The 25,255-nt window shown below is 38.5% G+C and overlaps 1 protein-coding gene across 1 annotated transcript; it reads left to right on the top strand.

The window, feature by feature from the left end:
- Positions 1-1,063: 1,063 nt before the first annotated feature.
- Positions 1,064-20,904, top strand: LOC140239515 (squalene synthase-like). Its single transcript, XM_072319346.1, has 9 exons — positions 1,064-1,185; positions 7,145-7,268; positions 12,173-12,270; positions 13,399-13,582; positions 14,488-14,616; positions 16,218-16,409; positions 17,092-17,268; positions 18,909-19,061; positions 19,501-20,904. The coding sequence occupies exons 2-9, from the start codon at positions 7,170-7,172 to the stop codon at positions 19,696-19,698; spliced, it is 1,230 nt and encodes a 409-aa protein (XP_072175447.1). The 5' UTR covers positions 1,064-1,185; positions 7,145-7,169; the 3' UTR covers positions 19,699-20,904.
- The last annotated feature ends 4,351 nt before the right edge of the window (positions 20,905-25,255 follow it).

The following is a 25,255-nucleotide window of genomic DNA, read 5'->3' as shown; positions in this document are numbered from 1 at the left end:
CAATGATCATTTGAACCTGTCTATAGCGGCACCAAAAAAGGAGACAAATACACAGTGGCCGTAATAGACAGACGGGCGCCATGGACGGGTTCTTTAACATGCTTTTCACATGGATGGATTTATAGTGGGCGTTTACGGCAAGTGGCCGCTGTAGACGTGTGGTCGCTATGACAGGTAGAAGCTAACGACTACACTTTTCTCTATGTAAGTAATCCCCTATTGGCTGATTGATATCAGAGATTTTAATTCAGATTTGCTTATTATTTCTTAACTTTGTTTGTTGTTTTTTAACGTGTGTTTTTTTTTCAATGGGTGAAATGAGAATGTGAAGTGCTATTTGGAATTTCTTCCACAATTATCTCACTTTTCGTAAATAGGCCCTACTAATCTTTTTTTTTGTTGTTGTTGTTGTTGCAAACTTATCAATTCCATTTATTGTACATTGTAATGCTATATGATCCACCCGTTTTCTTGCAAGAAGTCGTATTGATGTTTCTGTTAAAAATGGACAATTAATGAATGAATGATTATGATTTATGTGGACAGGTTTCGAACTACAACATGAGTAAGAATTCTTCTTTATTCTGGTAGAGCAGATCAACTATGAATGTCCGGGGAGAAAAAGGAACAAAAATGCGATACCCATAGACTAGAAAGCACTTATTATGCACAAGGACAAAGTTATTACCAGGGGTGTGCCATCACTGTGCAGGGTACTAACTACGTATATTGATAGGTTATTTTGTCTGTCGCTAGAGGGCTTAAACTCAAACAACAACAATAACGAGTACTCGATATGAAATTAATAACAAAATTGCGTGATTGGTTGTTTTTCACGTATGGTACGGGCCGCTGTACTCTTGCTGAACCCCCTCCCTGGCTGTCATGTGGGGACATCAGTCTAGTGTGCGGTACGGTGTGTGCTTGCGTATGCACGCCACACGGAGCGACTGTGTGTGTGTGTGGCCCAACGTTCTTCCATGGTGAGATCGAGCAGTGATGTCAACTTTACTCGCTAGCGCACACGCTGTGTGCTGCATGCAGTGCATGTCGTGTGGTGGGGCTGGGAAAATCAGCCCATGCTTTGGTAGCCAATCACAAGCCCGCAAAACCGGCATGTCTTCTGCTGCTAAATAATATGATGACCTTCTCCTTGTTCGTTAGCAGAAGACTCTCTGCTTGAAGGTAAGCTGGTGTTTCCAATGTGATTCTTGTGTTTTGTTGATACTATTAAAGTCGTATACGAAGAAGTAAACTTGTAAGACATTGTTTTACGTAGTACAGACGATTAATTCATTACGCAATGATCGGCACAAGCGAGTCACATTACAGCTAAATTCTAGCCCAAGTGCTTACGCTTGCTTGTGGCAAGCGTTCCATCCCGACCCCGCCGTTGCCCAGGCTTCGCTCCCGTAGCGTCCGTTCGGTCCGTGCATGCATGTGCTTGTGCATACCCTGGCTGGGTCTTGCGGGTTTATGTCCCTTCGGCACACCGAAAAATGGGTTATAAACTTAGGTCTTGTGTAAAATTGGTGTATAGTAATTTATTCATCAACGTCTTGTTGATGTTCATCATGCAATTGTACAATCACAAGAGGGTGGTAAAGTGGGAGTTAAAACTTAGTGTCCACTTCACAGAATATACACTTACCAACTACGCCAGGCTGAAGATGGGCTTGATTCAGGTAGATTTATACAGGTGTATGCCTTGTAGTTCTTTCCTTTCCCAAATTGTGTGTCCATCAGCGTCGAGTCAAGGTCGTGGGGGTCAATTGTCACCTGATATAGAGTTGGATGTGTCAGTCAGGTGACCCCCTAGTCATGTTAAAGTCACAGTCCGGGTCTGGTTAATGTCGTGAGCCTAGGTACAGTAGTAGGGTGTCTGATCGCGCACTGCCAACCTTCGGACAAAACGCGCCCCTATCTTACAACACGCAAGCCCCGTAGAACACAATGGAGTCGCGCGCCTACGCTGTTTTGACCCCGCGTTTTGTGCTAAAAAATCGCATTTATTGCAAAATCCCCGGTCCATGCCGCTATCGAATCCTAACAAATTTGGTATCATATGAAAGAGGAAGTTTTGCTCCATAATCTGTCAAAGCGCTGGTACATGACTCCGACGATAAATTGGTGTAAATGTCGTTAGAATCACACCTATCTCGATATCTCGGCGTCTGCTTCGCTACTTGTACTAGCGTGTGGCATGCGAGTAGTTTAGGATGTGCTGAATCCGATGGTGAGGTCAGTTTTTCGCTAGCTCCACGTCTTGGACCGGGGATATTGCCTAGAAGATACCCCTTGCAATAACTTTTTGATCTCAGCGAACGTGTTAGGCGTGGCTTCGTATGCAACAACCATAGTAACGTCCGAGCAAATACGCTCATAAATATGTAAATCTACACGCATTCGCCACCACATGGCGCGCATGCAGCTAGCTCGCGCGCTGTGTGTGTGTGTGTGTGTGTACTAGTATCTCACGGACCTACACGTGTAGGTCAGCAGTGTGTCTACCGCATAGAGCTGTATTTACATACATACAATGTAACGTTAGTTCGCTAGATCGCTGCTGTGTGTGTGTCTACTTGCGAGTACGTGCGCGCACATCCGTGCCACTGAAAACAGACTGAGCTAGCTAGCTAGCTGTCACGTCGCTTCGCTTGCGATAGTTCTACAGCACAGGGGTGGTATTCTGAGACCGTTTTATATCTGTTGTAAGTCTGTTGTAGCAAATCGGTATTCTGAACACCGTTTTATCTCTGTTGTAACTTGTGTTGTAACTTGTGTTGTAACTTGTGTTTTATCTTGCGCTCTCTTTGCCTGCGCATACCATTGTCTTAGGGTATGCGCACGCGCGTAACAGTGGGCGCAAACCTGAACACCCATTAGATTACATGGTATTCTGAAAACTGTTTTATCTTCTGTTGTAAGTCGTGCCCCGTGCAAATTTATGCTTCTGAGATAAAACAGGGTGGAAGGTGTTTAAACTCCGTTGTAACTTTCGCTTTAACTTATGTTAAATATCTTAATCTTAAATATCAAAATATTAAACATTTTTTTTTAATATGATTTCACTATCTTCACCAATAAAAATTCATTATCAGTACCTTTGGGTGTTTCAAAAATATTTATTGCTGGGGATGGCGCGAATCCTGAGAAAAGTATTTAGAAGTCTAAGGCTCCATGATGGAATTTGACGTGATATTGATCTTGTGAAGATAGTGACAACAACAACAACAACAACAACAATAATACTAATACTTCTAATTCTATTATACTACTACTACTAATAATAATAACATGGCATTGCAAGGGCTTAACTTAATCTAGAAGCGTCTAGTTCCCCATAAACCATGAAATTTGGGTTCCTCTTATAAACGCCAGATATCTTCTTATTTTCAAACAAAATTTCAAATAAAAAGACTCAATCTGAGATAGCTTTGCGAATCCTCTACCGCACCAACTATACGGCAAAACCGGTAAGAAGGCATAATGATCAAGCTTCTGTTGTAACTTTATTTTATCTCTGGCTCTCTTTACCTGCGCATGCCATTGTCCTATTTGTGCGCACGCCAGAGAATGAGCGCTTGTTAAAACGCGCATAGTTAAGCAAGGCGCGTTTTGCCCAAGGGAGCAATCTTATTGGTTGAAATGTCTTAGATGCTACTTCTAACAATATTTCCTATTGGATATGATTATTGCGATGGGCGTGGTTATCATGACTTACAACACCGTTAAAACAGTTTTCAGAATACCGATTTACAACTGTTTTAGCGGTGTTGTAACTCACAGACTTACAACACAAGTTACAACACAAGTTACAACAGAGATAAAACGGTGTTCAGAATACCACCCCAGAGTTCTATGGGTACCGTACCGGGTTACGATTGCCCAGCATTCACAATGTGCATGTATGTAACACGCTCGTAAACCACCTGGCGCATCAGTTTCAACGTAGTCAAAGTAACGTTACATGTACTATTACTGGATTGATAATGATCATAACAGGCCTACAATGTATGAGTTATCAATCCAAATGAATGACCATGTAGAGTCATATTTATTTCTTTTTGATACTTCAATAGAAAAGTGCACTAACGATGCACGAGTTACAGTCTTTCTCGCGATCTTATGCAGCACAACAGATAGGCCTAGGCTACACAACGCTCCATATCAGGCAAGTCAATTGTGAAGCGGTACCGCGGTGGAAGGTAGGTACAAATACCGATTTTTACGACTGAACTTCCAATTGACAAAAAAGGGCAGGCAACGATTTTGGAAGCTATACTCTTCAGCCACGAATGGTGGTAAAGTGGCATTCATGGCTAAATAGCCATATAACATTTTCACATGAACTGCCATAGATCTCGACAGCATCGACGTGTTATGTAGTCGTCGCATTCAGTAGCCAGCTTGTACATGATGTGTACACACGTACGTACGTAGTGCAGCGCATATAGCGTGTGTGTACAGTGTGTAGGTAGTACGCAGTACAATAATACACTCAAATGCACGCTCGCTAGCTCGTCCGACGATGTTGGCTGGGCCGGAATGCATGCGCTACGTATTCATTCACAACGCTGAGCGCTGCACGTACGCACAACATGTATTATGACGACACGAGGGGGAGTGGCTTCTGCGCTGGTTACGCGTTTTAGCAATCCGCTGTACGCTCATTAACCGGTCGCTGGCGATCTGCACGCGAATGCTACTTATCGGCCTTGTTTGCAAACATGATTTGGACACATTTTCGTGCGTGCTCGTCAAAAAAAAGTTGTAATATTGCAGTGATTTGAAAGTTGAATTTCTCGAGATAGAATAATTATTTTGCCATGAAATTTGAAATATATGCTAATGACATATTTTTCTTTCATATGAAATAGTTTATAATCCACCTTTTATAGAATTTCAAAAGTTGCAAAAATGCTACAGACACCCTAACAGTAGATAGGAGGGGAAGTTAAAACCAACTATCCCCCCAAACCAAATCCCACTACAGTGGTTAAACAACGGACAAACAAAACGAGGTTGTCGTAGCGTAGCGATAGCGTCCCTAAATTCATTCCAGCTCAAGCAAGAGTTGCTATCAGTATCGTATCAACTTTTTTGCTTGTTTGTCTGTTTGTTTGAACTGTTCTTGTTTTGTGTGAGCCTGCCTGCGTGTTATTTTGGTGTATATTTTTCACTTTTGTAAAATAATTTGTAATTCAGCCTCTCTGGCTGTGATCAATGTCAAAGACAATGATTTGTTGAATAAAGATATCATTAATATTAAATAATGAAATGGGGCCCAGATCATTTACCGGTAAGTCATAATTCCTCACTTGATACATGTATTTATCTGATTTGACTCAGAAATTCACCAGTGCGCAGTGGAATTATTTAGTTGTGAAACAGGCTCTGTATAAACATGGACTGTGATAAAAGTTTTACAGGGAATGTGATTGATTGTCCTGCATAGGAACCCTTGGCTTTATGTGTAATTTGCCTACTTCTAGTCACTAAGCTTACTGTGCCATAATGCCAAGCTTTTTTTTTAATGTGAGTCGGTCACTCGGTATTAATACCATCCAAAACTGACCAGCCAGGTAGTTGTAGATTAGTACGCCCACTCAGGTATCAACAATGTGCCTCAGTCCAACAGGAATGCCATGATGATACAATAGGGAATCGGGGGAGTGTAGGTATAAATCTCTGTTCATTGACAATTGGTTTGCAGGTCTACATCTGTGCCAGTCGGCGAAGAGAACACTCCAATGTGCATGCCAGCAGGCAAACAATACATGTGACCCTGCATGATGAGACGAACAAAAAATTGCCAGACATACCGATCATAGATTTTTACTTAGTTGAGGGCAGATTTTGAAAGGGCAGGCTCTGAACTTTATAATGATGTAGAAGTCAATTTAGTTTATGGACTCTACTAACCTATCTACACTGTAGATATTGGAAAGAAAGCACACCATCTGGAATAGTGTGAACTGTATAAGAGGCTCTGAAGTGTATAGTGTCCATTCAGGTTAATCCTACTGTACAGAACTGTGCTCTGCGATGGATGGGACAAAAACAAACAAACAAAACAGGATCAAGGCCCTGTTTCATATAGCTGTTTATAAATGTACGCACAACTTTAAGAATGACCTAAATTTATTATGGCAAGCCAAGTGGGTTTTCTAATCATTGTTAAATTTCAATAACCAAAGTTGAAATTTGCAGATGATAATGAGTATTCTTACATGACAAGATTTAGTTGAAAGTGTGTTTTTGCCCCAATGTAGATATGAAATATTGACATACATTTGTACTTTCTTAAAACATAAGAAAAAAATGAGCACACACATATTGGCAGTTCATATTCCAATCGTTTGTAAAGTCATGCGTAACTTTGCGAACAGCGTTATGAAACAGGGCACAGATGTAGCAACAACAATGAAGGGATCATCAGATTATTAGTTGAAATTGATCATTCTCTTTTATCCATAACAATCAATAACAGCTTTCAGAACAAATATCATCATGCTTTCAAAAGTTATTAGAGTAGAAAGTGAAGAGTGTGTATTAAAAATGGTTTTGAAGAATAATGAAATGAGGACTCTGAGACACACATAGTCGCACTATTCTACACAAAAAAAAAAGTTCTAAAAAAACTGCTAAAAGCACAATTTTCTGTTTGTTTTATGATCCCAAACTTAAGAATACTGTAGAAGAAAAATTGCTTTTTCAGATTAAAATATGAAACACTCAACTGGGTTGACCCATTTCGAGTCCTCTCACAAAATCAGTGTGTGCGACTTTTTGTTGGTTTTGTGATGCATGGTCACATCTTAAGAAAGATAAAGTACAGCACTGTACTTGGACATAAGACTTTCATACTGTGGAGTCATGAGATGGCACTGGACATTTACAAAAATTATGCTCTCATTGAAGTATCAGTAGCACTAACTCATGAAGATGTAAAGACTTTGTGAATTATGTGCAGAAATACTGTATTCTGCAAAGTTATCACTCAGCAAAACTCTCCAAAATTTGCCCACCTGTGCTAAATATCACTCCCAAAAGTTTCCACATTCAAAGTGCCTCATAGACAGCAATTCACTATGTGTAATCCCCATCTTGTTTTTTTTATCGCATTGTGCCATTACTTCAGGAATCAGTCTACTGCAGCAATAACCATGGAGTTCTTAAAGTCAATAGGTCATCCCGATGAGGTTATGGCACTCCTTAAGTTCAAGCTTGGAGGAGGCCAACACATCATCCCAAAGCAGAAACTGGTGAGTGTGCTACCTTGTTTTGTCTAGTTTAAACCTTCTAGTCTTTTAATAACTATTTGATTGATTCATTCAGAGTGTTCAAACCCACATACGATAACTCCTCCAAGGGCAACCAAATTTTGGCATCTGGACTAGTGAAAGTTAAAGTGCAATTCCAAAACATGTTTAGGTTGACTGCAAAGATGAGATAAAATGAAGTGAAAATAAATGGTTTAGACTTAGAGTTCCATGAATATCAGACTTTGGATGAGAATAAAGTGCTTTTGATTTATTTTTGTAACTTTCTTAAATGTTTTATGGAGTGCTGAGAGAGTGATGGTGAAAGCAAAGTGTAGCTTGAAACTAATTAATCGGAATTTAAAAAAGAAAACTGAGGATGTGATGGAGTTATGCATGGGTTGAATCAGTGGAACAGCTGGTCTTAATTAAAGGGAAGGTAAACCCAAAGAGCAATGTGGATTGAGTGAAAGCAGCAACATTAGTAGAACACATCAGTGAAAGTTTGAGAAAAATTGGACAATCGATGCAAAAGTTATGCATTTTTAAAGTTTTGGTGTTGGAACCGCTGGATGAGGAGACTACTAGAGGATATGACGTATGAGTGGACAACAATACAAAGAAAATATAAAGGATATTCAACAAAAATTCACTTTTCTAGAATTATGAAAGAGCAGTGGACCAACCGCTTTCAGAAAGCAGGGGGAATAATTGCTACCCTTAACATATGTCAATATCAAGTTGATGGAATTTGTAATTTTCATGAAAAATTGATTTTTGTAGTATTTTCTTGATATTTTCTTGATATTGTAGTCCACTCATACGTCATAACCTCTAGTAGTCTCCTCATCCAGCGGTTCCAACACCAAAACTTTAAAAATTCATAACTTTTGCATCGATTGTCCGATTTTCTTCAAACTTTCACTGATGTGTTCTACTAATGTTGCTGCTTTCACTCAATCCACATTGTTCTTGGGGTTTATCTTCCCTTTAAGGTTTAAGGATGAATGGAGTGTGATGGTATGGGCATGTGTTTAGGAAAGATGATGATGCTGTTCTGAGGAAAGTGCCAGAGTTTGAAGCGAATGAGCCGAGAGAGCGAGGACGACCGAAGGAAAGGTGGAAGAAACAGGTGGAGGAAGAACTTGGGAGGGTTAGCTTTGAGGAAAGAAGGCACCCAAAATCTGGTGGGGGGGGGGGTAGAACCCACATGTGGGAGGTGTTGCTGTTTGAATAACCAGGCGCTAAATTTTTTCACATATCGGAAAGGAAATTTGATGAACAAAACATGAAAATAGTATACTGTGTATGGTTTCACAGAAAATGGATGGTAGGGTTGATGATATTTATAAAAGATGTTTCAACATTTGAATTCATAATCTATTTCTATTAGTTGCTAGTAATGTTTTAAAAGGTATAAAAAAGTGGTCAAATGAAAAAGACAAAGATTTGTTATTTTTTTGATTTTCAAAATGTTCGGTCAGAAGAAGTAAAAGCTGGGAGGGGGTATGTATCTTTTGAAAAAAAAAAATAATTTTGAGCAAGAGGATTCTACTCAGAGCATGGGGGTGCTGCTAACCCTCTCCCCCTCCCCCCCCCCCCCCCCTCCACCATACTATAGATATTGTAAACATGCTCCAACCTGCAGGAAATTCATATAAGGGAAAAACCTCTACATACAATGTATAGCAAAAAAAAACAAACCTTGTGTTCGCGATGAGTTGATATAATGCAACTATTTTGGAAGCCGTTTCTAAAGGGCTTTGGAAATGGCTTTCGAAAGGGCTTTGGAAACGGCTTTTGAAAGCCGTTTTAAACAGGGGAAAGATGATAAACGCAGTACTTCTTTGATATACTGTACCCTTGTTCTAGCCAAGTGTGACAGGTCTTTATATCAGTCAATGAACTGTGTGTGAGTGATAACATTGTTTGCTTGTTATCATGCAGTCCCAATGTTATCAGATAGAAACCTACTTCAGAGAAACATCAAAGATTGCCGTGTATCTCTCTTCTCAAGTCATTCAACCTCAAAGTGGTATTTTGATGAGCTTTCAAAAATTCATGTTAATTCATTAATTATGTTTATTTCAGTTTTGTAAGTACTGTATGAAATGTACAATTAGATAGAATTCATTGTTGTAATCATGCTCTCGATCTGTGCATTGACATTGTCATGTAACAACACCCGTGATTGTGTGTGTGTATGTGCTGTGTTTATGCCTACAAACCTAAATGTATGTTTTTCGTTGTTGTTGTTGGTATTTTTTTTTCCGAATACCCAAACTACTATATTGTGTATTGTCTTCACTGGCATAAATGTCAGAATGTCAGTGGTAAAAAAGTCAACATGGCGGGGTTTAAAGAGTATTAAAGAATGGATGGTTTTTGCATTGCGTTGCAAAAGTTGATTTTAAAGAATTGTTCATTTCAGGTGTGTGTGAATGGGCTATAATGACGGTGCAGTAAAGGCTGTCATGAGAATGTTGATCAATTAAAAATATAGTGTTTCTTTGTTTAATCTCTCAAGCTGTCAGAGAAAGCCAAAGTCCATTGTATTGTAATTCCCTATTCCTGCCTCCCTTAAGGGAACATTCAGGTGTCATGCTCAGTGATGATGATTGTGTCTAAACTATACTTAGTGGCGGATCCAGTGGGTGGCGCAACCGGCGCACTCGCCCCTGTATTTTTCGTTAAAAACAAAAGAAATAAAAAGAAAAAAATGTAATGAAACCCAAAAGTGGCACCAGAAATATTAGTTACGCCCCCCCCCCCCCTTTACAGAATTCCTGGATCCACCCCTGATAGTTATACCTTGGAAGTGTACCTACCAGTTTATCTTTGAAATATATCCCACAATGCACCGTGCGCATGTCGCTCCTTGCCCTTTCCACCTTGCCATGGTGTATTGGTATGTATTGGCCTTGAGACCTACAATGTAGACTAGAAAAGCATCTCATTCATAACATGTACGGGCCAGCTCTTTGCAAATAATCGCAATTTGATAACCAAAAAATTTCTCTTTTTTTTTTTTTTGGCAGTGAGAATGCAGAATTAAAAAGACACAGCTCTGATTGCGACCCAAATTTCAAAACTTTTTGCATTGAGAATGGCACTTGTCCAGTTGTCTTTGGCAGAATATGTTGGATACATTTTATGTGTCAATTTTTTTATTTTTTTTTTTTTTTGGGGGGGGGGGAAGAAGAGGAAACATCAACTTTCTACATAATATACAGAATGATTGCAGAGTGTGAATTCTAGATTATGTGTTGCTTTGTTGTACATAGTGCCATTATTGGCTATAATTACTTTTTCTGACATTTGTTAATTCATCTGATCCAGTTTGTAGGAAATGACTCTTCTTGTTGCAGTGAAAGTGCAAGTGAATTAATGCATGTTCGTTGCATACAATAAGAGAGTCACATGCCCAAAGAGAGAGAGAAAAAAAAATCCACTGAGCACTAAAAAAGAAACCATGTAATGGAAAAAGGGAAATATTCTACTTTGCATTTGATAATTTTTACTTTTTTGATACAACATATTATTTAAAGAGCATGTTGAGGGTCTATCTTTCCATCTATAATTCTCTAAAATTCCCAATAAAGACAATCACAGATCATGAGAAAATTGAATTATGAAAGACAATTTGTCTGCAATGAGAATGCAGATTTATAGATTCCAAATCAGAATCTAGTTCTAATTATAGCTTGAAATGGTGGATAGTAGATTTGTTTTCCCTTTCAAGCAAAGAATCACTCCATATAGTGTGCAAATCCTGAAGGTGACTTTGACATTTTCTGTACATGAATGGCCTGGGGATGGCGAGATTTGCAGTAGTCTGTGCTGCATTCATCCGCAGACCCCTTCACCATTGAACAAGCCATGTCAAAGCCTAATTTATAGGTATTTCACAGTTTGCAAATAAGACATGCAGTTGGACAATGGGAAAAAACTAAATCAAAATTCTTCAAAACATTCCGAAGATACTAATGTCCTTGGTTGGTGTCATATTAGAAAAAAAAAGAAAAATCCAACTCTTGTGTTGCATAAACTGTTTAGAGGCCTGAAAAGATAGGCTGCAGGTGCAGCAGTCAAAATTGAATGTGTTGAAATTGTGCATTTCCAGAGAATTTATATACAATCCCCCTTAGGAAAAAAATATGGTGTTCACCCTCCAGACTTAGAAATGCATTTTCTAGAAGAAATTGCCCTTTTGTTGACCACAGCTACATGTAGGTGTATTCTTATTCAGTTTGCATTCCTTAGTTGTAAAGGTTTATGAGTTGATTTTGTTCCCCCCCCCCCCATTAAGATTTTTACTTAAAGACTGACTGAGCCAAGGGAAAAAATCCATTCTATTAAACCAGGTGTAAGATGTTTTTTCTACCTTCTTTGTGATATTCTATGATATTACAGTTGTGTACATGTTCACTAAAAACGTCAGAGGCATTAGTAAGAGTTTTCCATCTCTGCTACCAGTACTGGTACTTCTTTATTTCTGCTGAGCAAGAATTATTTTTTCTTATTAGTATTACAGATATTGTTGAATAAATCAAGAAATTAAGTTCCAACTGTTGAAATCTGAATGATTCTTGTTTACTATTTTTCCCAGTTAACAGCTTGAGACAATTTTAATCTAGCCTCATGAATGTGACATTGCCCTGTTTATGCTTCATATAATTTTTTTTTTTAAACATTTTCTTGTGTTTCTGCTTTTCAACACATCATTTTCTTTTCTTGTGCAATACATTTCATAGTGACATATTTCACCCCTATCCAAAGCTAATAGAAGAATTGAAAAAAAAAAATGTATCCAAGTTTCACTGGATTTGATTGCAATTTCTTGCTGTGATTTCTCCGCATCCACACCACTACCTGAACCACTGCAACATTGCATCTTGTGTTAACAGGACACGATGACCCCGGCGGCCAGGAAATGCTACCTTTATCTGAACCAGACGAGCAGGAGCTTTGCTGCAGTCATACAGGCACTGGAGGGTGACCTTCGGTAAGTCCAGGCCAGTAGACGTCTGAGTCTTTGTCTGATTGAAGGGACCTAGAAATTTAGGGCTTTTATCATGTCTGAATATGGGTTGAAAATTGCCATTATATCAGGGTGTAAAATATGAAAGTTACAGGTTCATAGAAGTATTTATGCTTCAGAAACATATTCATAAAGCACATACATTGTATATAAAAGTGTAATTATTGTGGCACTTTGGGTCTATTGCCGTGGAGTAATTATAGAGTAATGAAATCATGCTCTTGCCATAAATTCAAGATGTATAAAATAATTTATTAGTATCAATTGATGCTTTTTTATGTCTTATATGTCATTTAAATGTTGTTTATGAAACTGTATTGTATATTTCCTTTTGTAAAAAGCATGCAAACAAAACAAATACCCATGATATGGACAATAAATGATTGAAATGAAATGAAATGAAATAGTAAAGTTTGATAGTACCGGTAAAAGCAAACAAACAAAAGAAAATAAGGAAAATGACCATAAAAGGTATTACATGGTCCCCTCCCACAAGACTTCCATGAGATTACCAGTATCAGACTATGCTGTGATCCTGTATTGCTTGCAAACTCATGTTATGTCTACAAACGCATTATAAGAGATTCTTTTTAAAAAGTGTGTATTTTGATGGTGGGGCCAATGAATTTAGTCTTAGCCTTTGGAAGATGTGAACTCTACAACTGAAATGCATGACTTGACAAACTAATAATTTTCACAAAAGATACACTGAGCATGAACTCTGCTATACCTTGATTAAATTTAGTTGGTCATGCTCTAAATAAGAGCATTCTAGATATAATGTAGCTCTGTGGATGCTTTCTTTGGATGTTTTCTAAGGCAAGTATGCTAAAGTCCGCTTGATTGATGAAAACCACAGAATAATTCATTTTCTCAAAGCAAATGTCAAATATTCCTTACCTATTTTCAATAAAACATAAATACGTGCATTCAAACAAACAATACAACAGACTGACATACAAAGCAAAGAACTCAGACTGCGCACACAGATATTTTCACACTTTTATGGACAACTTCTCAATGAAACTCTCCCACATTTCACCCATCGAACGTCTGACACTTGACCAATCTTGTAACTCCTCCCGCCACCAGGCACGCTGTCTGCATCTTCTACCTGGTCCTGCGGGCCCTGGACACGGTGGAGGACGACATGACCATCCCACTGGAGGAGAAGATCAGGATGCTGCAGAACTTTTACAAGAACCTCGAGGACCCCGAGTGGAAGTACACCGAGAGCAAGGACAAGGACAGGATAGTCCTGGAAGATTTTCCATCTGTAAGTATTACCCCCAACAAACCATGATAATTGTAATAACGATAGTAATGATAATGGTGATAATGAAATGATGATGACGATGATGATGATGATAATGCTAGTAATAGTAATATTAATAATAGTAATATTAATAATCATCATCATCATCATAGTAACAATAATAATAATAATAATAATGATAATAATAATAATAAAAATAATAATAATAATAATAATAATAATAATCATAATCATAATCATAATCATAATCATAATAATAATAATAATAATAATAATAATAATAATAATGATAATAATAATAATAATAATAATAATAAGATCATTTAAGAATTTAGAGATCATTTAACATGCAGTGCAATTCCCCCTCCCTTATTTGTATAATAGAAAAAGAACATTTATAATACCACTATTTGTGCAGTGCTTACCATTATCACTGCAATCTTGTATAAGTACACAGATGGCATTTTTTAGACACGTCCGAAGTTATCCCCTCAGCAACAATCAAAATGTATTGAATAAATAAAGTACCTTCTTTAAAGATTATACTTCTTGTATAGAAGTTTGTTCATGGAATATTTGCACATCAATTATAGATAAAGTTTTATTGCTGGATATAGATACATCGAGTATTAGTGATAGAATCTGATCATCCTTTTGATAGAATTGATAGTATTTTTGAAATCCTGTGGGATGTAGTATTTAGTGTTGAATTTGAAGCAAAAAATATTTTTTGCTTAAAATTTTTAACCAACAAAAACAAAACAAATGTTGCCTTCGTAGGGTAACTTATCCCGTTGAGGATGAGTCCCGAGTATACTCGGGCAGGTGTCTATGGGAAATGCATGCTACAGCAAAATCTACCCATCCTCAGCGGGTTAACAGCATTTTAAATGTTGATTCCTCAGATCTCACTAGAGTACAGGACGTTAGACGAACACTACAGAGAGGTGATCTCAGATATCTGCCACAAGATGGGAGATGGGATGAGTGAAGTGTTACAGAGAGAAGTCATCACGTTGAAGGACTGGAACCTGGTAAGTTGCCATGGCAACAACCCCATGCTGCACTTTAGTCGACATTGCCACTCCATGTTCAAGTCAGTACGGCATGGGCTGCAAATTTCATTCATGTTTTAGAAAATTCTGCAATTTCACTGGTGGAGAGCTGTGCATTGGTTTTTACTGCCGACATGTTGCCTTACCTTTGATGGCCACTGCACACTTGTAGGAAAAATTCTCACACTAAGCAAGCATTCACGCACTTTGTAAAAGGCGCCTATTGGCTAGCTGACCATGCATATTGTTTAAAGCCCAAACAAAGTTCTGGTACGCGTGCAAAAGTTGTCAAATTTTGCTCCAAAATGTGAACGTAGGCCTAGGAAATGTGCGGAATAACGCTGTAATAACAAGATATTCGATGGGTAACGACGAAAATGGGAAATATTAACCAAAAACTTTCAGTCTCAGAACTTACCCGAACGGGGTCAGGCTAGACTCGGACTCCGGGATAACTCGGCCTCGCTTTGCTTGACGGCGGGATGAGATGTATTGGTTGTCCCTCTGGATTGTAGAGTGTGGTGTACTATGCATATGGGAGCGGCCTGTATAAACTACATTGTAGCGTTCTGGCTACTCGCAGTAATGGTCCGAGTTGTTACAACGCGCATCAAAAACCTCTTTGGCGCGCATGCAAAATTAGTGTGCGCCTATCAAGCACCTCTAAAAACAATCAAAGATGCTTGATAAACAACAACAAAAACTTCAAAGACCGCGCGTCTCAGCAACTGAGGTGATGTGCCTATACTAGTAGGCTTGAGGACCGCGCGCTGTCCATTTGTTTTGTACAGGATTAGCACTCACTTTCCTGTCTGCTCAGTAAGGCCTGGTTTGGTACCCGTAGTATTATAGAGTACTGATGAACATGGCGATCACGAACTGTGTGTAAATTGTCTGAAGGGTCGAGTTTTCCCTGAGACCGAGTTAGTCTGGAGCCTTCTGGAATAAAAGTCGGTCTACCGACTTTTATTATTTTTCTCAAAATACTCCAAAACCACTCATCATTCCGGCAAACCGCGTCAGCCAGGTAAGTTTCTTTGTAGACTCTTTCGATATATTGCAAGCAAATATGAAATGGTGCCAGACGGGTTCTCAGGCCCTTACCAGAACTTTGTTTTCACTTTAATTTAATACTAGATGCATGACCGGAAGAAGTGGATGCATAGTTTGCTTCTATGCCAAGCTAAAAGGAAATGCTTCTAGTAAATTTGCCATCATGTTAAATGATAAAAAAATGGAGAACAGGCAAGAAAATCGCTCCTTATTCTATAAAGTCAATAGATGTACACATCTTTTTGGTTATCATATTTGTAGGAATAGTGTTCATGCAGTAACTATGCAATTTTGATAGTCTAAACCCACTCGGCGTTGCCTTGTATGTTAAGCATTCCATAGATACCTTTATGCACACATTTTCTACTAATGCACTGAGACCTGTGTATCATTTGTATGCCAAGCGACTGAAGATGGACGAATTTTCCTATAACACACATTTCCCATTCGCCCCAGCCCGAGAATACTCTGGACTAGTCTTCAAGGGGTTAGTTAACTGCTTGTGTTTGACCCCTTGACCTCTCCAGTATTGTCACTACGTGGCCGGTCTTGTGGGGATCGGCCTGTCCAGACTCTTCTCAGCGTCCAAGATGGAGGATGCCATTGTAGGGAAGGACACCCAGCTGGCCAACTCCATGGGGCTGTTCCTGCAGAAGACCAACATCATCCGAGACTATCTGGAGGACAGCCTAGAGAAGAGAGAATTCTGGCCAAGAGAGGTAATCCCCCCCCCCCCACCTGCATCCTTTCTCTTCGATAGGATTGTGCCAAAATGAGCGAAGTAAAGAATGAAAAACAACCAGCAAAAGAAAGACAAACTACTCAATGAAAGGAAAACATACAATGATGATGATGATGATGGTGATGATGTGTGATGATGGTGATGATGATAGTGATGATGATGGTGATGATGGTGATGATGATGATGATGATGATGATGGTGATGATGGTGATAATGGTGATGATGATGATGATGATGATGATGATGATGATGAACATCATGTATGTAGCCCCATTTGTTTGTAAAAGAGCATTGAAAGGAGCCCGGCTGCAAATGAACATCATCGTCATCTGGTTTTATTTTGAAGGAATTTTGGGGGTGTTTGCTCTGGTCTGGAACGTGATTTAAGGTATCAAAATCTAACAAGACTTATGTTTCTTCATGTATTTTCAGCCCTGGAAAAAGAAAAAATAGGTACTTTCACCCTGGAAAAAGAAAAAATAGGTACTTCAGTATGTACATTCACTCACACACATACAAACACACACACAGTAGATATAATTTTAATGTTAGAAGCAATGCGTATAAAATAGAAAAGGATAAAGTCCTAGTCTGTATTGATTCCTGTAGAATGTTGTTTGGCCGATTAATGTGGTTAATATGTGTTTAATTCCCACAAGGTTTGGAGCAAATATGGCAAGAAGCTGAGTGACTTCCGTGACGCGGAGAACAGAACGTCAGCAGTTCACTGCCTTAATGATCTCATCACAAATGCCCTGGAGCACGTCCCAGATGTCATCAAGTACATGTCTCGCATCCGCAACCAGACCGTCTTCAACTTCTGTGCCATTCCTCAGGTAAGGCCTAGTACTGCCATGTAGCAAAGATGGATTTCTTAGAGCTAGAATGACACTTATACATATGGAAAGTTTGGTTGCAAAAGGGGTTAAGGGCCATTTTGAAACATTTTAACCCTATTCTAACTGGGCTATTTGAGACCAAGTTTTTACTGAGGGGGGGTCAATTTGACCCCCCCTTCAGATCTCGGCCGCCGATCGCGCGATCGCCGCGAAATTTTGCCTGAAGATAGAGCTGGATGTCAACTACAAGATTACATCGTCATACAATAGAAAAATATTGCCTTTCTATTTTTAATAAATTAATTATGCAAATTTGTGCATGAAATCATATTTTCACCTATAACTCCATTAAAAAGACTGGAGGATTGCTAAATTTTTGTGTCAGAATTCCTCAAGACACATCAAACAATTTTTGTGTAAAAAAATAGCTCAATTGAAATTAATTTCTTTTGTTTTTTATTGTTTTGTTAATTTCTTATGTATTTTATTGTTTTTTCAACCTTTTGTTTTCTATTGTTTTTTTGCCAAAACTTGTTGCAGGCACTTTTTCAGGCTTATCTACACTAGAATTGATTAATTTCAATGGTTAAAAGTTGAAATAATCTAATTTATATCAATTTAACCAAAAAACACAATTTGCATTGGATTTGCACACGATATCATGAATTTGAGCTGTTTTTTGGTTGACATGCATATGCAAAACATTACGTAACTTCAAAACGGTGTACCCGGACGTCGCAAATTTGGTCTCAAAATATGCGGGAGACTTCAATGAAAAAAGTCGTGAAACGACGCGGCAAAAGCTTTGCGCGTTGTGAAATTGTGGCGCGAAACGTCGAGGGGGGGGGTCAATTTGACCCCCCCCCCCTCAGTTAGAATAGGGTTAAATTAGGTCTGTCATCAGATGAGACAAAATAAAACTGTGCTAGTGATACCTCACCTGTTTCATAACAAGGAATATTCTTGAAATTGTGATTTAAAAAAATCCTAAAATTTTGTATTATATTCTTTGTTTACAGCAGGTTTGATGGCATATATCTCAAATTATCAAACTCTTCATAAAAACACTTAGTGTGCTTTTTTTATGCATACAGGCACATTCACCAGCACACTTCCTGTTTTCATTGAGGCAAATGATGTTGAATCTGACCTGCCAGTTAAAATGGGTGCTGGAATTTAAATTCTTAGAGTAGAATGATGGTCTCTGTGTGGGGCCTTGACTTGGCTACACCAGAGTGGGCTGGCTTTTTAAACATTCAGGAAATGAACAGAATGTCATTAAAGAAGAAATCCACCCCAGAATTTCATCAATTTCATAAGAAAGAGAAAAAAAAGTCCCCACAGAACAGTGCAAAAATGATAAAAATTAGATGAGAAATAAGGAAGTTAAATTGAAATTTCAAAACTTTTCAGAAAACACATCTTCACCATTTGCTATGAATATTCAAAACAGGAAGAGAATGATATCGTGCCCTCACAATTCCTTATTTGCTTCATATACAGAAATGACAAAAATCTCATATTTCAGCTGTATAAATCTAAGACTTGCCATAAAACCACCCTGAATCCTGCTGTTCACAAAGTTTAAGTTTGTGCGGTTATGCATATTGTATTAATTTTTATATTGATATCTAAAGGTCATGGCCATTGCCACGCTGGCCAAGTGCTACAACAACCCGGCCGTCTTCACGGGAGTGGTCAAGATCAGGAAGGGTCAAGCGGTCAGTCTCATGATGGAAGCCACCTGCTTCCTCAGCCTGAGGCAGATACTGCATAGATACGCCAAGCAGGTGAGTTGCCGTGGCTACGGGATGCAGGTCGTGGTATCAGACCACTGCGTGCTGTGAGAAGCCATGAAGAGACTTGGAAATATTCTGATTTGGCACTGACTTGTCGTGAAATAGGAAGTGTAGATTATGCCATTGCCTATGGCAAACTGGTTGCACATGTCGAAAGTCTCTTGTGATTGCAAAATGTTGTACCTAGGTAACAGGTTAATGCAGGCTTGGCACTGTCCCAATATTGAGTGAAGATGGACACCTGTTGTAGTTAGGTGATCTTGCATTTAATGCCACCCTGATTGACTGATAAACTTGGAAAGGAAGTTTAAATGTTTGCATTCTTCCCCTCATCTTTAATGATATTGTTTCATGTATTTCTACTTTTTATTGTCATTTCTATCATTCTCTTTACCACGCTTTGCTCCACTTCTGCTTTGTTGACCCACAGATTGGCAAAGTCATCCCACCAGGGGACCCCAGCGCTCCTAGGACGCACAAGATAGTGGACACTGTCCTCTCTCTGGGAGAGGAAGCCATCACAGGGTACAACCTCTTTCCTCCGCTCTACGTCTCCGTGGCGATCATGCTGGCCCTCATCATCTACAACTACTGGAGCACGCTGGTCCTCCTCACGGACAAGCTCTGAGGAGGGGGAAATGACTTTGATGATAACTCGCCGGAAGAGACTATGGATGAGGAGGGACTGAGACTAAGATGCTAATCCTGTCAGCGTGGAAGTGAATGGGATAAGTGTGGCTGTCTGGATGACAAGGAGGATAACATGAACGCACCCAGTGGGAAAGACACCTCTTTTGTGACTGTGATGCACACTGATATAATGTGCCAGACATGTGTGTGTTCACACTGTACACATGATGATGGTGCTCTTGTATTTGTACCTGACAAGTCGCAAGGACTGACGCAAAAATCCTGCATCATGTATATCGACACCATGGTTTCTATTATTTTCACGCACGGTTGAAATTTCACTGAATTGCAAGGGAGATGTGCAGTCCAATCTTACAGTGTATGTGTTGACCAAACATTTGTGAAAACAAATAGCTTATGTATGTGATGGCACTATTTGAAAAAGTGTTATGTACATTTCCATCATTTGTTTTGTTTGTTTTTTTCTTTTCTTTTCTTTTTGAGGGGGGGGGGGCAGATCAGACTTTGTTGCCCCGTATACATTTTGTTGTGTATTGTTCTTGTGTAATATACAGATGCATGACCATTTGGCAGGGCTTGACAATAGCGATGGCCTGGTAGCCTGGGGCCACTAAAAATTAATGTATGACCACCAAATCTTCAAAGAAGCCTATTTTTTGGTGGCTCAATTTGGCAGCTAAAATTCCAAATTATATTCTATATTTCCTATTATTTGTTCTGCTACATTTCTTTTTACTGCCACCAAAATTTCAAAATTTAAAGATTATAGTGGCCTGGACAGCTTAAATTCAAAATGAACTTTTATATTTCCTATCATTTCCAGCTGCTACATTTCCTTTTAAGGCTACCAAAATTTCAAATGGGAAGATTTTAGTGGCCTACAAGGGGGACACAAGAGAAAAAAGTTAGCCATTGGCATTCAGTTTTATGCCAGAGTACCATGACTCCGTGTGATATCAGTCTATCGTCATGACACTGGCTGGCATTGAGGCTGGCCGGGGTGGGGCAAAATCTTTGGCTAATCTCACCTGTGTGAGACATTGTGACAGCATCACAATGCAATACTGCGATATAAAGTTTGCCGGGTGCCGTTGACCACATCTCTAGGATGGTATTCATAGTTTTTATGTTGGGAAATAGATGCCAAAAAGGTCAAAGAGAGAGAGAGAGAGAGAAATATTGATAGAGCAGGAGAAAGATGGGGGGGGGGGGAGGGGTAGGTATTGTGAAGGTAGAGAAAGGGATGGAGAAAAAAAAAAGATACTATCAGCAGCTGTTTCTTTAGAATGTGTCATCATGGTTGTGTTCAGTACAGAAGTGAACATTTCTTTTTAAATATTTATATAGACATTATTCTCACCAGTGGATGTCCTTTCAAAAGTTATGAAAAACGCTTTAAAACTCTTTCGGCATAGGAAGCTGGGCACCAGTATATTTGTTAGCAGTCATTTTAGTTTCGTGTTTTGATACATTTATGTTAGGTTTTGGCCAAAACACTCTTCTATGTATTAACTTTCCCTATATTATTTAAGGTATATATTGTATTGTGTTGAAAGCCCAGTTTCCCCGAGGTAGTCAATCTTTACCCCAAGGTGATCAGTGATCAAAAAAAAAAAAAAAAAAAGTATCAGACACCATGGATGAAATAACAATACTGTTATCAACTCTTGACTTGTTGGGCATCCGTTGCAAATGCAGTGTACAGCCAGTTCATTTTTTTTTTCCCTCTGTTTTTATTTTTGTGAATTTTTAGCATGCTGTGGAAGCTGGCAGTGTCAATTAGTAGATGCAGTGATCCTTGACTGTGGTCTAGGTGGCTCTATTAGTACATGTAGCAGTTCTTCAATTTAAAGCAGGGTTTGATATGTGATAAAGATACATCTCCGTTTCAAGAATCTTGGCCGTGACATTTGACAAATTACAGTAACTTTTGCTTTCGACCAAGGCTACAAGTTGGCTCCATAACTGCCAGGGATGGACCATAAATGAAAATCAGATGATTTTGTGATTGGTTGAATGACCACTGTAAATGTGTAAATAGAATTACTAGTTGATTTAGCTGAGAGAGCACAACCGAAAGTAAATCTGTTATTCTAAGTCCTACAGCAAAGAAAAAATTTAATAATAATAATGCCAGTCTTGTTATGATTGTAAAATGTTGGCAGTATTTTTGTATATTTTTGTGACACTGTACTTTTACACCTGAGCAAAAGATTAATTGCAGATCATGTGTTTTAGTGTCAACTCCGTTCACTCATATGAAAACATATATGAGAGTGATTTTTAATGCTTCAGATGAATACGTATGTAGAATATGAACTGCAATATTAAAAACAGTCAGTATTAAGATCTAGTCAAAAGAAATGGTTGCATTTAACACAAGGAAGACTAAAACCGAGTAACCTTGTATAGTCTGTGCAGGATTCTTCCAAGAGGATGCTGCAATTCCACATTCATGTCTTTTCTGCGAGCGAGGAAGACAAAAAACACTTGCCAAGCGGCGTACTAATTTTGTTTTTTAGACCTTGAATTCAGCTTAAGCAGAAGCATCAAACATAACAGCATAGCAGCAAAGTAGCTGTTGAAAAATAGCTTTGCTTGTTTGCTCGTCTGGTATACAAAAAAACAACAACATATGCCTAGTTTGGGCAGCGTCATAGTTCTGTAAATTTTGTGTTCATAGTAGTATTGAACACATAATGAACAATCAAAAATAAAAGCAAATCGTACATGTAATTTTATTGTTTTATTGCCTTCAAGTGTAATAAAGATAAACTGTGATTCCCTGTACAATTTCTTACTGCGGTTTTCAGCTCTTTACTGTCCGGCTGCTATGGAAAAGTAAAGTATAAAAATAACTTGTGAAACACCCATGTACTTTATGCATGTTGACAACATTGTCAATTATGGGTGTGATTTACGCGTAGAGGAATTAATGTCAACTAAATTGGTAACTTGCACAGGATAAATAACTCGTGAAACAAAACATTATATGTTGTTTGATTTTTATTGAATATCTCATGCCATCATACCACAATGTAAAGGGCTAAACTAACTAGTTCCTTGTTTATAGTGAAACATGTATGTTGCACATACTGTTTATGTGTTATTTTTTGTTCAGTATTCTATTGACCAGTTGGTACAGCTGTAATTGGGCAAATCTTTTCCAGGTACTGTATAAAACTGCTCATGTGGAGACAATTAATGAAGACTAAGTGCATACGTGCATAAAAGGTTTATATGCTAGCAGTCTCATTTCAGTTTTGGTAGTAGAGTGCTTGTACAAGTTTTTCAGCAATGCATTTGACATTATTTTAATGTCTCGTGTGAGATGTCAATCATTGAAGCAAAGTCACTGTATTCTGAAAGAATCACAATGAAGATACGATTACAAATCAGATGGGAACTGAAGCTGTCAGCTATTACTGTGTTTGAGTCAAAAGTTCAAGTGAACTAATGTCTTTGCAATATCCAGAATTTATTCTGTCAAAATCTTGATCTGTCAGTGCGGAAGACCGTTTTTACCTCTCCAGGGTTGATGCTGTTGCACCTTCTGTTTTCAAAAATTGTCTGTGGTTTGTGTCTCTGCCCCATCATATTTCAGGGTAAAAACGAAGAATGCACAGTTGAATGTGTTTGCTTATTCAAATATTTGTTTGTTTGCTCGCTGTTAATGACGTGTGATCGTAGGCGTGACAGGTTTCACACTGAAAACAGCACTCTGTGGGGTGTAGGGCAAATGCCTTGAAAAATGAAAAATTTGGGAAAACAGCTCCTTGACATGCAGGAACACCAATATCATGTCAGGAGGGATGTCATACCTATTACACCAAAATCTGTACCTACAATGTACATTATTTTCATTTGGATGACGTTTAAGGTGCTAGTGCTGTACTCGTATAATGGTCAATGAAGGAATTGTTGATATTCAGAGCAGGTATAATGTTGATAATGGAGGGACAGACTGCAGCAATGGCTTGGGAAAAGGAAGTTCACCAGTTCTGTTACTCTACATGTTGACCATACACTGTGCCCTCTTTTGGACTTGAGATAGCAAAACAACGTATGTCGAAAATTCATAAAAATTGCCTTAGTCACATATTTCAGTTTGTTCTAGTGTAACTCTGAAATAAAACTTGAAATCAGAACGCAGTCTGTTACTGAGATATGACGCCCCCTCCCAGTGGGAATTGTTTTAATTTTGTTGGCATAACAACGTAAGCAGCGATACACTTGCCCCTTCTCAACAGGTGTCATACATGAACTTGGCAAAACAATGTATGAACTACATGAAATACATACTTTGTTTTGCCATGTACACGTGTACATGTTTACACAGTAATAGGCCCTATTCATGGTTTTGAATGTTACTCAATGGGCTGCAATTGAAGATGGATTCAATTGGACTACCCATGTTTCCCTCTGCTACTTGGTTTTCAAGCAAAGGATTTGTGTCAACATTAGATCTCCATGTTGATTCAGTTGTCAACTCTTTTCATTTGCAGGTAAAAACTTGCATGTTTCGCTGTACATTGCTGATTTTCCTCTTCTTTGACATTGCGTTTAAGACAAAATTGTTTTTCAAGCCATGGAAGATTGTGTGCGTATAGGATACATGCCATATACATGTATGATGTATTTAGATGTGGGGTAAGGTTGTTGTTGGTTTTTTTTTAAGATCAAGACCCAAAATTTATGCAAATTGAAATCCCAAGCACATATAGTGTGTGAGACAGAGTTCCTTATTTATTAAAAATGCTGCTTATTGCAGATAGTCGCACACTCGAGGTATGTGTTGTCCTGATTTTGAGGTGATGTGTGGAATCTTTTCTCAACATTTGATAACACTTTGCTTGTAAATTGAAGTGCACGTAGTACTCTGCCATTATACATGACACGGAAAACATCAACTTCTAGAAGCACAATACACGAGCAGTTGTCTTCCTGGTTCTGCGGGAGTCTTCTTAAAAACTTCAATATGTTCTAATTTCTCGGAAAGAGATATAAAATTTCTGACTTAGGAATTAGTGTACTTTGATTGCTCTCCTTGGATTGCTTAGTGGAATCTGATGTTGATTTTTATAATGTTGGCAGCCTAGCAATGTGCCATTTGCATAGCAAACTTTATACTACAATGTATGTACTTCACCGTTTCCTTGCTTTCTTTTGCAGTACATGTATTCATGTTATTAGAAGACTCACACATGCACACTCACACACACACAGACACACATACTCTGACACATCAATTGCTGGTAAGCCAGGTCAAGCTCATCAGACTGCATGCTGAAGGGTCTATACAGTGGACTCCAATTATAAGGAAGTCCTCGGAACCGGCAGTTTTCTTTCGTTATATCGAAATTTTGTTATAACCGAACAAATCAACGATAAAAAACACCGATAATGCTACGGCCTGAATTTTTAATTCGTTGTAACTGGAATTTTGTTTTAACGGGAGTACATTTTCCTTTCTTAGATTGATTTCTGAAAGATTCTTCTGTGTAAGTTGAAAGTAAACATACCAACAAATAACC

The sequence above is a fragment of the Diadema setosum genome, chromosome 16 (assembly GCF_964275005.1).
Source record: "Diadema setosum chromosome 16, eeDiaSeto1, whole genome shotgun sequence".
Classification (NCBI taxonomy): Eukaryota; Metazoa; Echinodermata; class Echinoidea; order Diadematoida; family Diadematidae; genus Diadema; species Diadema setosum.
Note: the sequence above shows the minus strand (reverse complement) of the source record. Positions and strands in the feature narration are given on the sequence as shown.